Genomic DNA, 13306 nt, shown 5'->3' on the forward strand with positions numbered 1-13306 from the left:
GTCCCTTCTTTGCCTGAGGAGAGCATGAAGTGGGGAGCACTGTGGGGCAGAAAGGGCTCCAGGAGTCCTGGCAGGACCGGGCTGAGCTGGGGTCAATAGAAGCGCTGGTGCTGGCAGGGCCGTGTGGCCGAGGTCAGCTGTCACCAGCTGGTCCCAGATCATACTCTGAGCTGCAGCTACCAAGCCGAGCCCGGCTGTTCTGTGGTACAAGGCAGAGTGCTTGCTCAGTGTGATGAGGAGTGAGGCCCTGGGGCAAACTCACAAGACATTGCAGGTTTTGCTTTCTGGTCCCTGAGCTGAGTGCTACAGAATTGAAAGAAACACATTTTATGGATCTTGTGCCAAAACTTGGGGCTGTGTTTCTGACAGCAATTTCCCTTCCTCTGTATGGTGCTGGAATTGTTTTTGTTGTTCTAATCCCCAGGCTCAGAGACTTCAATTGTAGTGGAGCCTGAGCTGCTTTTCAGGCCAGAAGCATCTTTGTGCTCCACGTCTCTGTATTTAATTAGACCAGTTCATGGAGATCAATGTGATGTTTTACATGTTGAAGTAGGATCGTGTTCCAGGATAACACCTCAAAGATCAACCTGTTTAATTTTGGTTCCCCTTTTACTTGCAAATCCAAAGGATTATTTCCTCCTTTTCAGTTCCAATACTTCAGAGGAACTTTTACTGCCTACTTGCATTTCCAGTGTCCTGTTCCCTGTTCCTGCCCCTGCCTAGGTGAGTCGGGCTGAAGGCTAATGTGATGGCACAGGGCAGGGGCATGGGGGCAGCCTGTCCCTCAGGGGATCTTCTCGGACACTGTGGAGGTGGAGGTGGTTCCTTCACCTCATCCCCTCTAAATCTGCACTGTGGAACTTGAGGGATGAGCTGAGAGGTCATGACCATCTCCCTTCCCTGGCTGTGACAGCTGACAGCCGGGGCAGCTGCATTAGCCTTTAACAAAGGGGTGGTGCCAAGAGCAGCATCTGGTGTGGGGATACAAAGCCAGTACAAATCCTGCATGTCTGCACCTTCCTGTCCCATCAACAGAGGGTAAATTGAGGCAAGTTTGTGCTGTTTCCAAGTTTGCTGTCATGGATTTCCTTCCAGGAAACAGCATCCAGCAAATGCAAGCAGCTAATTAGAACAGAATAAGAGAAAAGAGAAGTGCAGAGCTAGAAATAGTTCCTTACATAAAGGACTAGTGCATCAATCTCATTAGTGTCTTAAGGAGCGGGCTCTTGGCTGCCTCCGACTGCTGCGATGCAAACCGCAATCTGATCAGCAATCGGCTTTGGGACCCCGGCAGGTGCCACGTGGCACCGGGACACAGCTGTGCCCTGTGGGCAGCACTCCACTGTCCCAAGCTTGCAGCACTCGTCCCAGTCAGCGTGTGGCCCGTAGGAGTGTTCCCATGAAGCCAGAGCTGCTGTCCTGCGGCCTGTAACGGAGTCACCGCGTCGGAAGGCTGGGCGCCATGAGGCAGCAGTGGACCAGGCGCGCGAGTCTCTCAGCCAGCCTGAAGATAGGGGATCACCGGGGCCACTGCCGGACCACGGAGGAAGAGGAATCCTACATCCCATTTGCACAGGACAGCCTGGTAAGGCAATGGAACTCCATGCAGAACGTGGCAGATGGTAACCAGGAGAAGAGCCAGACTCCCATCCAAAGGAACAAGTACCTTCTCAACATTAATGTGGGTGGCAAATTGTTCCAGATAGCTTATAAGGTACTGGCCCGGTATCCCATCACCCGGCTTGGGAAGCTGGCACTCTATACAGACCCCGTGAAGAAGCTGCAGCTCTGTGATGACTACTTGGTGCAGAAGAATGAGTACTTCTTTGATAGAGATCCTTCAATTTTCCACTACATCTTCCACTTCTACCGCAGTGGGGTCCTGTGGGTGATGGATGAGATGTGCCCCAGTAACTTCGTGGAGGAAATCGAGTACTGGGGAATCCATTTGAAATACTCCCAACGCTGCTGCCGGATCCTGTTAGAGGAAAAGCGAGATGAACTCAGTGAGTACCTGAAAATAGAGAAGGAGCTGGAGGCAGAACTGGAGCCCCTAGAGTCAGGGACGCAATTTGATGGCAAATTTCTGGGTCAGTTTCGGAAGATGGTCTGGAACCTCATTGAGAACCCGTACTCTTCTGTCCCAGCCAAGATCATTGCTGTTATGTCGAGCTTCTTTGTGCTTATCTCCATTGTGGGCATGACACTGAGCACAGTGGAGGAGATGAAAAACAAGACAGGGAAAATATGGATGGAGCAGATGGAGATGATCTGTGCCATCTTCTTCACCTCTGAATACCTCATGCGGCTCATATCCTCCTCCAGCTTCAAGAACTTTCTGCGGGCAGCATTTAATGCTATAGACCTGGTGGCCATCCTGCCCTTCTACATCCAGATCCTCTTTGAAAATCTGGACGATGGAGAAATGCAATACCATGAGGAGCTGCACAAGGTGGAGAATGTGAGCAAGCTGGGCAAAGTCCTCAAGCTCATCAAGCTCATGAGGATCTTCCGCATCCTCAAGCTGGCACGTCACTCCACTGGCCTCCGGGCCTTCAGCTTCACCATGCGCCAGTGCTACCAGCAGGTTTGCTGCCTCCTCCTCTTCATTGCCATGGGGGTCTTCACCTTCTCTGCTCTCATACACTCGGTGGAACATGATGTCCCTGGCACTGACTTCACCAGTATCCCCTGCGCGTGGTGGTGGGCAGCGGTAAGGTGTGAGCAGCTTTTTCCAGAGGGGATGGGGGAGGCTCTGTGGGTAGGGGCTACCCCAGTGCTCAGGGGATTCACCACTGCTGCTGGGCAGGAGGCAAAAAGGGCCCAGTCTTCCCATCAGCTCAGTAATGGTGGGAAACCAGAACCCTGCGTGCTCTGAAAAAAAGTCAGAGGTTTGGACTGAGCTCAGAGGCTCAAAAGCTGGTGCTGGAGTGGGATGGTGGGACAGAGGTTGTGGCTTGGGAACCTCCAGGCCTGAGTTGAACAAGGGGGATGTGACTCAGCTTTATCTGTCATGGGACCCAAGTGTTGAGTGGACGCAGCCTGTGGGTATGGGGACAGCCTAGGGCCTGGACAGCATTGCAGCCCTGCTGAGCTTGAGAAGCACAAGAGCTCATGGGTCTGAGATGGGGAACCCAGGGCTGCGTGTGGCACCCTTAGTCACACTGTGCCTCAGCCCATGTCGTGAGAGTGGACACAGACTAGGGTGTGCTGCCCGTTCACTGCCCTGCTTGTGCCAGGAGCTGGCAGCTCTGCAGAGCTGAGCCCTATAATAAACCTGGCATTACCTCTGAGATGGGGAGCAGCTAAAGCACTTGAGAGCCACAGGTTATGAGGGAATTTTGATTTACAGATTAAATGATCCCACAGATCACTTCTGCTATTATAATCCCCTTTGGCCACCAAAGCCTATCTGCTTCAAATTCATCCTTCCTCGAGGAAGGGCAAAATCACTCAGCAACATCACCAGGTTCAAGCATTTCAACATCCCAGGCTGAGCCTTTCCCTGGGAGCACAGCTCCCTGCCAAGCCCAAACCTCTCTGGCCTCAAATCTCACCATAGCCCTGCTCCCCATTTACTAAACATGGTTCATTCCCGGGCAATGACTGTTTCCCCCGGAGGGAGGCTCCAGGAAGCTTTGTTTGTCTGGGGCCAGGCAGCTCACAGCCAGGAAGCTCTGGAGCCACAGCTCTGAGGGGGAAGGAAGCTCCAGCAGACACTGTCTGCGGGGGAAGGCTCAGCTCAGAGGTTTCCAGCTGCCTTTGAAGAGACACACACAAAAGCAGTGAGGGAGCAGGGTCTGGCCTCTGATCTGTGCTTCTGGGGCTCAGCCAGCCCTTTCTTTTGTCTCTCCAGGCCTGCCAGGCACAGCCTGGACAGTGGTGCCCTGGCCATGCAGGTTCTGGAGAGGGGACAGCTCAGCTGGCTGCCATCAGGGTCAGGGTCTGGCACTGGTCACAGGGGACAGGTGGCTCCACAGAGGGGTGGGAGGGAGTGAGTTCCAGCATCAGCCAGTGGGGTCTGCTGGGCTTGTTCCCGTGGGATTTTATCCTTTTCTGTCCCTGCACAGGTCAGCCTCTCCACTGTGGGCTATGGAGACACTGTGCCTGACACAATACTCGGCAGGATGGTGGCATTTGTCTGCATCTCCTTCGGCATCATCCTCAATGGAATGCCCATCTCCATCCTCTACAACAAATTTTCTGACTACTATGCCAAGCTGAAGGCCCATGAGATGAGCCAGTCACTTCAGCTTTCCAGGAGGATCCGCTTGAAGGAGCGAGTCCTGCGGAAGTTCTCAGAGTGCTGGAGAGCTGACCCCCACTATTACCACTGACCACAGGCTCCCCACCCCCAGACATCCCCTGTCCTGGCCATCCTCCCAGTAAGTCTTGTCCCCCAGGGATGCTCTGAGCTATGGGTAGAATCACAACAGTGCTGGGGCTCTGCTGTTGCACAGGGGCTGCTCCCAGCTGGGACCTCCCTCACTGCTGCGTGCCGGGCAATGCTGTCCCGCAGAGCAGCCAGTCAGGGAGCTGTACGGCCAGGGCAGGATGTTTGTCTGACATGGGCTGAGGCAAGGGGCACCCTGAATCACAGGGAGTGAGGGATGGGACTGAACTGTCACCTGTGTGAGGCAGGTAGCCCAGTGTGACTCATGTGCAGGTGCTGCTCCGTTCCCCACTGAGTGGGACACACACAGGCTCCCCCTGCCCCCTTGACCCCCTCCCAGCCAAGCAGCCCAGGCCTAGTCTAGTGTGGGGATTTGGGTGAAGGCCCAGAGGAAAGGCTTACAGCCATGCATCCTTCCAGCCAAATCTGCTCTTCTTCCCACTGCCCTGCAGTTTGGGGCACAGTCCTCACTTGGGGTGCTGCTGTGATGGGACCCACCTGCACTATAGGCACTATAGAGCTTGTAGCCAGAGCACCCCCAGGAACAGGATCTAATAAACCAGGCCCAAACCTCCATTGTCATGGATTCTTGTCCAGGCACTGTGTGTGACTCAGTAAACTGCTCATCATTTGGGGGGAGGAGGGGACATCTCCCCAGGGCTCACAAGTCCATCAGTGTTCTCAGGGATGCAGATGAGCCTGTCCATGCATTAGTTTTGGAATGAGGTGTCTGGGTGCTTTGGAACTAGAGCTGGGGTGTGCATATGATCAGGACACATCAGTTGGCTCTGCCCTGTATTCACATCATGGGAGGCAGTGGGAACATGTCTGGGGGGCACAGGGGAAGGATTTGCCCTCTGGTGTGGGACCATGTCCAGTGAAAGGGCCTCCTGAAGGAAGGAGAGAGGAGAAAGGAGAGAGGAGAGAGGAGAAAGGAGAGAGGAGAGAGGAGAGAGGAGAGAGAGAAGAGAGGAGAGAGAAAAGAGGGACCTTGGGCTGCAGGGAGGGTTGGCATGGGGAAGGGCCAGCAGCTGCGGGTGCTGCTTCCAGGTGAACAGGTGGAAGAAACAGGTGCCAGCCAGGCCAGGGTGCAATTCACTCACTTGTGAGCTGGGCTTGGAGATGCGGAGGTGCCAGGGGACTCCTGGTCCTGGGACTGTGGCTAAGCTGCTGATTTTGGAAACTTGGAAAGAGACTCGGAGGAGCTGAGTGCTCTGTCAGGGACAGCCACACTCCCACTTGAGAGCTGGACTGTAGGGGACAAGGAGGCTATGCCACCAGGTGTGAGGGGACCCCTGCCCTGACCACCAACACCTATACCCATTCCCTGGTAACCCACATTGACACCTACCCTCTGTACACCTCCCCAGCACTGACCTGACCCCACAGCACTGGACAGCTCTGGTTTCCACCCTATTTCTCTTCCGTGAGGAACATTCTCTCTGAGCACAGCAGTTTCCTCTGACCATCTTCCCCAGAACTCTCCCGCCCCACTGTCCTGGTTTCAGCTGCAATACAGTTCATTTTCTTCCCAGTGCCTGGTACAAGGCTGTATTTTAGATTCAGGGTGAGAACAATCTTGATCACACACTGATCACTCAGCAGCCAATTGCTGCTAGGAGACAGGCTGGGCACAGAGCAGTGGATGCTGAGGAACTGGGTATTAGGCATCACTTGTCTGTCTTGGGGTTTATGACTCCCTCCTTTTGGTGTCTCCCTTTTCATTACAAATATTATTAAATATTACCATATTTTATTTCTATTATTGAACTTTCCGTATCTCAACCCAAGTGTTTTACCTTTTCTTCTGATTCTCTCCCCCATCCCACTGGGGTGGAGGGGGAGGCCAGTGGCTGCGTGGTGCTTAGTTGCCATCTGGGGTTAAACCACAACAGCCACCACCACCTACCCACCCTAGCAACATCATCTCCAGGCAGCTCTATAGATACCCCCATCCCACCCCAGATCCTGTCACCACATTCCCCCAAGCACCACCATCACCTGCTCATCTCCCTGCACCCCCAGTTGCAGGCTGATGTGTCCTGAGATTGTTCAGCTTTCAAGGAATGGGGCACATCAACCTCGTCCTGTTGCCCCTGGAGACTGCGCTGCAGCTGGATCTTCATCTCTCCATGTGCACCCCCTTCCCTGTGCCTGTGAGACGTCTGCTTGCCCTGTTCCTGGCAGCAGTTCAGAGTCCACAGGCAGCCTTTGGAGAATGGCACTTTTAAATAGTTGCTCTGAATAATTTTACAAGTCACAGCAATGCAGGAATGTACAGACATTTACAGGACATTGTACAGGCAGCTTCTGTCATATATTAGTGCTCTTGCTATATACATATAGTACAGCCTGCAGGAGCCTCTGCATGGGCAGAGATACCCATGACCCCACACAGGGCACCCCAAAATGGAGCTGCTGCCCTGGGGCTGCTGATTCACACGGGCTCGTTCAGGTGGGTTTAATCAGAGCTTGGCCCTGAGCCTTCCTTGGCTGGCCCTGTCAGGGCGTGACACCACCCTGGGCAGACCCAGCACCCCCTTGCTTTGCTCGTCCGTCTCTTTTAGAGGGTTTGTGGGACAGAGACCCCACTGATGCTCTGGAGGGAGCGGGTGCAGCCCCCACTGCAGTGGTGTTTCCAGCCCCTGCTCCTCCTGCCTCAGTGGCAGCCGCAGCTCCCGGCCACCATGTCATCGTACTGCTTGAGGACCACATTCTCGTCATCATCGAAGTAGAGGAGGTTGATGGAGTAGAGCTTGTCGGGCACACAGCAGGGGCTGCTGACACCCTCGCTCAGCCTCAGGGCGTTGATGATGGACTGCACTGTGGCGTGGTTCGTCGGCCGCATGTTCTCACCCAGAGGGAAGGGGCAGGAGCCTTTGCAGTGGAAGGCGTTGTACCCCCGTGGTGAGATGATCCAGCCAGACCAGCCAATCTCCTCGAAGTCCACGGACAAGGGATGCCTCTGGCAGGGCTGGAGCCGGTCCAGCGAGCGTGTGCTGCGTGACCTGCCCAGCTTGGGAACTGGCATCTTGGCAGGGATATCGGGAGCCTGAGGCTTTAGATCTGTCAGAAAGAAGCATCTGATGTAAGTCATTGGCCACTGCATGAGCCTGGGTAGAGGGAGAAGATACTGCAGCCCCCCCAGCCACCTCTCCCCACAGGTTTTGTCTGCAACCCTCTGGTCACAGCCTGTCACCAGCCCAGACAGAGCCACGAGGAGGTGACAGCCGCAGTCTCATGGCCAAACTCAAATCCAGCTTCATATCTGCAAGCAGGCAATACCCCTGAGCGAGCTGCACCAGGAAGGAGAGAGCCTCTCCCACCAGCCGGGGAAGGAGATTTGGATTTGAGGAGCCCACATGTGGGGAGCACCTCCTGAGAAAGGGATGTTGGCACCGAGGGAGTTGTGCCAGGCATGTGGGACCCACCTGGGAAGCCGACTGTGGGCAGCGACGCTCCACGGCGCCCATCATCCGTGAAAAGGACCAACATGGGCTTCTTGCTCTCATGGTGACTCCGACCAGATGCAAACTGCAGTGGTGGGGGATCAAGTGGGCTCCCTCCCAGGCCCTGGACCGTCACCAGCAAACCCTGGTTGCTGCTTTCATCTTTGGTCCAGTCACGAACCTGGGGAACCAAACCACTGTCACTATGGACCGGGACAGGCACCAGTGTCCCCACAGGCAGGTCTCAGGCCACAGCAGGACATTGTGAACTGGGACCCCTTTGAGGCCACACTCTGTGTGCCATGGGAAGGTGTTGCTCTGGGGCTGCAGCACAGGGGACAGTGTGGCAGGAGCCAGCACCAGCACTCCCTGCAGAGCAGTGAGACAAGTTTGGGGAAGGATGAAGCGGCCCCGGGGCTCTTGGCAGGACTTTTTCCTCCCCCTCCCAGAGGATGTATCCCCCCCACGTCACTACAGAGACTGCAGACAGGAAACTACACTGGAGCCTGAAAGGTGAAAACAGAGGAAAAGTGACTCACAGCTGGCGTGATGGCAAAGACCTCCCAGCCCGAGGTTTGCAGTGAGACAAGCCGTGCTGCCAGCAGCTTCTTTCCTCCAGGGGTGTCTGGCTTGTCTTTCTCCAGCACCTGGTACACACTGACCTGGGGAAGGCAAAAGGTGGTCACCCCAGCATATTCTGCCCGAGGGGTCGACCCTGGACAGAGGTGTGGGGGGAGATGGGGAGCTGTCAGCATGGATCTGCAACAACCTTGGTGTGCCTTTGCTGATGTTTGCACAAGCCAGAAGGATATTTAAGAATGTGCCACAGTTAAATCATCATGATTCTCTATGAAATATTTTGTTCATGTGATCCTAGAGCCAGGCTGTGCTCCCACTGCAGGCAAATGACCAGAGTGTGCCGGTGACACCCCTGGGCACAGGCTGGGGGACAGCCCCGCCCCCATCCCCATCCCCGTCCCCATCCCCATCCCTCTCCTCACCTGGCAGAAGTGGTGCCTTTTGGGCCCATCTGTGACCCTCGGCCAGAGGCGGAAGAGGTGCAGCTCTGCCGTCAGGATCTTCTCGTTCTTGGCCACGCTGGAGAGCACGAACAGGAACCGCATCTCCTCGCTGTGAGCTGGAGAGAAGAATGTGCTGAGGAGAGCAAAACCAGGGGCGGCACCGTTCAGCCCCTCCCCACAGCCGCATCCCAGCACCGCGGCCTCCCCCCGCCCTTACTTTTATCCAGGAAGCTGCGGACGGTGTTGCCCTCCAGGATGTCAGGGTTCTTGGTAACACCATCTGCATTGGCGACAGTGTTGAATAGATCCACCATGTACTGGGGTGGCTGCTTGAAGTGAGTTGGGGGGGCCGGCGGGTCTTCCATGCCAAAGACTTCCAGGAGTTTCTTCAGCGCCTCAGCCCGCCGTGTCGCCACGCTGGCTGGGCTCGGGCATGCCGTCTTGGCCAGGGCCAGCAGCAGCAGGACAGTCCCCAGCATGGCTCTGTGCTCGCGGTCCCTGCACAACTCCCCCGGCCTCCCTGGTGCTGCATTTATAACTCACTGGAAAGGTGGACTGGAGTGAAATATGCACAGGAGCAATCAGGAGGGTAAAGAGAGTTAATTGCCATGCTAACAAGGTGAGAAGCCCAGCTCCCGGGCCCCCTGCATCAATTAGCCCCAGTACACAAGCGGGAGGCAGGACGGCTCACCAGGCACTCCTAAGGCTGGCAGGGGAAACGGGGGTCTGGGGCCACCAGACCCTTGCCAGGGTCTTGGCTGGGCTGTATTTGCTCTCCATAGGAGACTAACTGGATTTTAATGATGGCACTAATGGGACCTTTGTGTGGAGGAATGCAGCCCATCAAAATGAGCATCCCGCAGCCGCTGCTGAGAGCGAGGATCGTGGCGGGGGCTCAGTGTCGCACTGGTGTCCCCATGCCATGTCTCTGTGCAGGGTGGGGTGTCCGGGTCCCCTCTCTCGGTGAGGGCAGCCCAGGCTGTGTGTCCCGCCAGGGAGCCGAGGCCACGGGGCAGAGCAGGGTCCAGCAGAGGACCCGGCGGTGCTGCAGCCCCGGGCTGTGGGGTCAACAGCGCAGCAGCACCCTAAGCCGGCTTTTTTTTTTTTAAGGCTACTGGATTCCTGGGATTTAAAAGGCATTTGCTGCTAATTCCTGAATGCTTGAACTTAATCAAATATCCGAGTAGTGGGATAAAAGCCAATTCTTTAGGTCTTATTTCCCAATCACAGAGAAACCAAGCTGGTACAGGTGGACAGGACACACTGTACAGCTGCCATTGTAATGAACGGAAAAAATTAGCATTAATTAACTAATTCATCTACCGGCTGAAGCCCTGCTAGGACCCCTGATGGGACACAAGGTGAAGGCTAATGTCCAGCGGTGCCCATAGTTTATTCCAACCCAAAGGGCTGTTAATTATGCAGAACAGGCACGGCGGCACCGACTGGCTGGAATTAATGGAGAGAGGAAACTATCTGTATTCCCGGGATCCTTCTCCTCCTCTTCCCAGCTCACCAGCAGCATGTCCCACAGGATATCTGGGGGTTCCCGCAGAGGAGACAGCTTTGCCCTGACATGCTCAGCTCCTGGTTCTCTCTCCTGTCTCCGGCTCCATAGTTTGCAAGCGGGAGCAGCCAATTCGTGCACCCCCAGCCCGTGCCAGACGGCTGCATCCTCCTGGGAGGCTGGATGCGGAGGGGCCGTGGAGCTGCACAGCGGAGCCCCAAGGACCTGCAAATTGCCCACGATGTTTATTTTACAAGCTGCAAAACATTTTGTAGAGGGCTCACTTTTACCTCCTGGTTAAGGAAGCTTTTATTAAAAAAAAAAAAAAAAATCGCCTTCTCTCATTTACATATCTTACAGACAGTCTGGCGGGGTCTCCAGGAGCCCCACCCGCAGCTTCCAGTCCCCTGTCCCCGGCACTCCTGGATGGCAGCGACGGTGCGGACTTGGTCCCGGCGGCTCCGGAACCTATGCATGTCAGAGCCGTGAGGGGCACAGCGTCTCAGGGCAGCTTATTCCCAAACCAGGCATTCCTCTCTGTCCCCTAACTCCCTGCAGTTAGAGAAAAACCAGTACAGCCCCAGCACATGCCCAGTACAGCTCCAGTACCTCCCCAGTACAGCCCCAGTACATCCCCAGTACAGCCCCAGTACAGCCCCAGCACATCCCCAGTACAGCCCCAGCACATCCCCAGCATATCCCCAGCACATCCCCAGCATATCCCCAGTACAGCTCCAGCACATCCCCAGTACAGCCCCAGTACATCCCCAGTACAGCCCCAGTAGAGCCCGAGCACATCCCCAGTACAGCCCCAGTACAGCCTCAGCACAGCCCAGTACAGCCCCAGTACAGTCCCAGTACATCCCCAGTACACCACCGCCCCCCGCATCCTGGACCTTCTGTTCACGCTCAGGAAAAGGGTAGATGCTCTGGAGCAGGATGGGGGAGAAGGGAAGCAGCTTTTCCTACACCATCTATTCCTTAGTCCTGGAGTAACTCGTGAGCTGTAACCTCCCCCTGGCTGAGCAGAGCAGCTCTTCCTGCATGGTTTGATTTGCTTCCCTTTGCATGCAAAGAATCCTAGAATGGTTTAGGTTGGAAGGGACCTTAAAGCCCTTAAAGCCCATCTCATCCCAACTCCTGCCATGGACAGAGACTCCTTCCACCCTCCCAGGTTGCTCCAGGCCCTGCACAACCTGGCCTGGGACACTTCCAGGGATCCAGGGCTAGCCCCAGCTGCTCTGGGCACCCTGGGCCAGGGCCTGCCCACCCTGCCAGGGAACAATTCCTGCCCAATATCCCATCCAGCCCTGCCCTCTGGCAGTGGCAGCCATTCCCTGTGTCCTGTCCCTCCAGGCCTGTCCCCAGTCCCTCTCCAGCTCTCCTGGAGCCCCTTTAAGCCCTGCCAGGGGCTCTGAGCTCTCCCTGGAGCCTTCTCCTCTCCAGGTGAGCACCCCCAGCTCTCCCAGCCTGGCTCCAGAGCAGAGGGGCTCCAGCCCTTGCAGCATCTCCATGGCATCCTCTGGCTCCAACTTGTCCATGTCCTTCCTATGCTGGGGACCCATATTTTTCTGTCTACAATCAACACATAGTCCTGCCCCTTCAGCCTGAAAAAACTGCCTGGACTCACCCTGCCCCAGCAACTCCCTGCTCTTCCTGCCCCACAGCTCTGCCAGCAGGTGAGGGACACGAGTGGCACATTCCAGACTGCAGAAGCCACTGTCAGGATCGGTCTGCTGTCCTGGGACACCACAGGCTCAGTAACCACCAGCCCAGTTCAGCCCCGTTAGGTCCAGCTCTCCCCCCCGGCACAGCACAGCGTGGGTGAGCTGGGGGTGCTCCCCAAACCCTGCTCCGTGTCCCCCCACCCGGGAGCCGCAGAGGCGCTGGGTGAGAGGACCAGGGGCAGCTCCCACGTGGCCCGGGGTGCGGATGTGCGGGAGGAGAGCGGATGGAGCCCGGCAGCTGTGCTTACCTAAGCAAGCAGGGATGCCCCGAGGAGCAGCTGCCTAAGCACCTTCCCACATCGATTTCCTGCAAAGATTTGCAAAACAAAGGTACAAAAATCCCCTGCAGCACCTCAGCAGGGACACCCAGGACCCTCCACCCTCCCTCCAGCCTCAGGCTCAGCATCTGTCCCCAAAGAAGGGCAGCAGCAAGACACAGCTGGCAAGAAGTATTCTGGGGGCATAGCAGTGGTTTTTGAGTCAGAGACCCCTGTGCACAAAGGTGTACTCAGCTGGACAGTAGGGTCTCTGTTAAACTGAAGACACACCTAACAAATAAATATTTTTAAAAATAAATATCCTTGTTCCTTAATTACTTTTTAAAAGAAATCCTCACTCCAAAGAAAAAGCCATTTGTTCCTTTATGGCCCTGATACATACACGAATTAGTGGCAGCAAAATTCATTTTATAGCACAAAAGAACAGAAATGTGAGGTTTTTACCACTCTAGTTTGATGCTAATGTGAAGCTGCCAGTGTTAGAGCATCCACCCAGCAGCTCAAACCCTGCATGAGGACTCTGCTGACCTCACCAGAGAGAAGCCAAACCCCTGGAAACCCACCTTGACCTGTTCCTCCCTGTGTCCTGCAGAGCTCTAGACAATTTCATAGTATTCCACCTGGGAGACACAATAGCATTTTTTCGTCATTTCGCAGCTCTCCAGTGTCTGAACCACCTCCCCACCATGTGAGTTTTTGAACAGAGCAGTGCTGAACTTTGTGGGCACTCAGAAAAGTCCATCTGCAAGGAAACAAGATGGAAAATTAACCTGGAGCTGCACCCAAGTTTCCTGCGGCAGCAGCACAGACCATCCAGCACCCACTGGAAAAGGCTGTGCTCTGTGTCAGGGTCCCAGCTAGGAGTTTGGGGCTCATTCCTTCACCAGCTCAGGACCTCATGGTAGGTTTTATTCCTCCATGCCAGTTTCA

At 55.5% G+C, this 13306-nt stretch overlaps 2 protein-coding genes across 2 annotated transcripts; one reads left to right on the top strand and one right to left on the bottom strand.

Moving 5' to 3' along the window:
• Positions 1 to 1462: 1462 nt before the first annotated feature.
• Positions 1463 to 4337, top strand: LOC128800653 (potassium voltage-gated channel subfamily V member 2-like). The gene is made up of 2 exons (XM_053966014.1): positions 1463 to 2713; positions 4071 to 4337. Exons 1-2 carry the CDS (start codon positions 1463 to 1465, stop codon positions 4335 to 4337), a joined length of 1518 nt encoding a protein of 505 aa, XP_053821989.1.
• Positions 4338 to 6690: 2353 nt separating this feature from the next.
• LOC128800637 (bone morphogenetic protein 2-like) lies at positions 6691 to 9343 on the bottom strand. Its single transcript, XM_053965977.1, has 5 exons — positions 9082 to 9343; positions 8844 to 8980; positions 8382 to 8504; positions 7825 to 8023; positions 6691 to 7459 (listed from the first exon to the last, which is right to left on the bottom strand). The coding sequence occupies exons 1-5, from the start codon at positions 9341 to 9343 to the stop codon at positions 7053 to 7055; spliced, it is 1128 nt and encodes a 375-aa protein (XP_053821952.1). The 3' UTR covers positions 6691 to 7052.
• Positions 9344 to 13306: the final 3963 nt, after the last annotated feature.

This window comes from Vidua chalybeata, chromosome 27 (assembly GCF_026979565.1).
Source record: "Vidua chalybeata isolate OUT-0048 chromosome 27, bVidCha1 merged haplotype, whole genome shotgun sequence".
Taxonomy (NCBI): domain Eukaryota; kingdom Metazoa; phylum Chordata; class Aves; order Passeriformes; family Viduidae; genus Vidua; species Vidua chalybeata.

Bases quoted from the DNA above. Each gene is read 5' to 3' on its own strand.
- LOC128800637 (XM_053965977.1), bottom strand. From the start codon at position 9,343: ATGCTGGGGACTGTCCTGCTGCTGCTGGCCCTGGCCAAGACGGCATGC. The intron at 8,505-8,843 runs GTGAGGAGAGGG...TGCCTTCCCCAG, and splicing joins AAAGGCACCACTTCTGCCAG to GTCAGTGTGTACCAGGTGCT. The intron at 8,024-8,381 runs GTGAGTCACTTT...TTGGTTCCCCAG, and splicing joins TCTTTGCCATCACGCCAGCT to GTTCGTGACTGGACCAAAGA.
- LOC128800653 (XM_053966014.1), top strand. From the start codon at position 1,463: ATGAGGCAGCAGTGGACCAGGCGCGCGAGTCTCTCAGCCAGCCTGAAG. The intron at 2,714-4,070 runs GTAAGGTGTGAG...GTCCCTGCACAG, and splicing joins GCGCGTGGTGGTGGGCAGCG to GTCAGCCTCTCCACTGTGGG.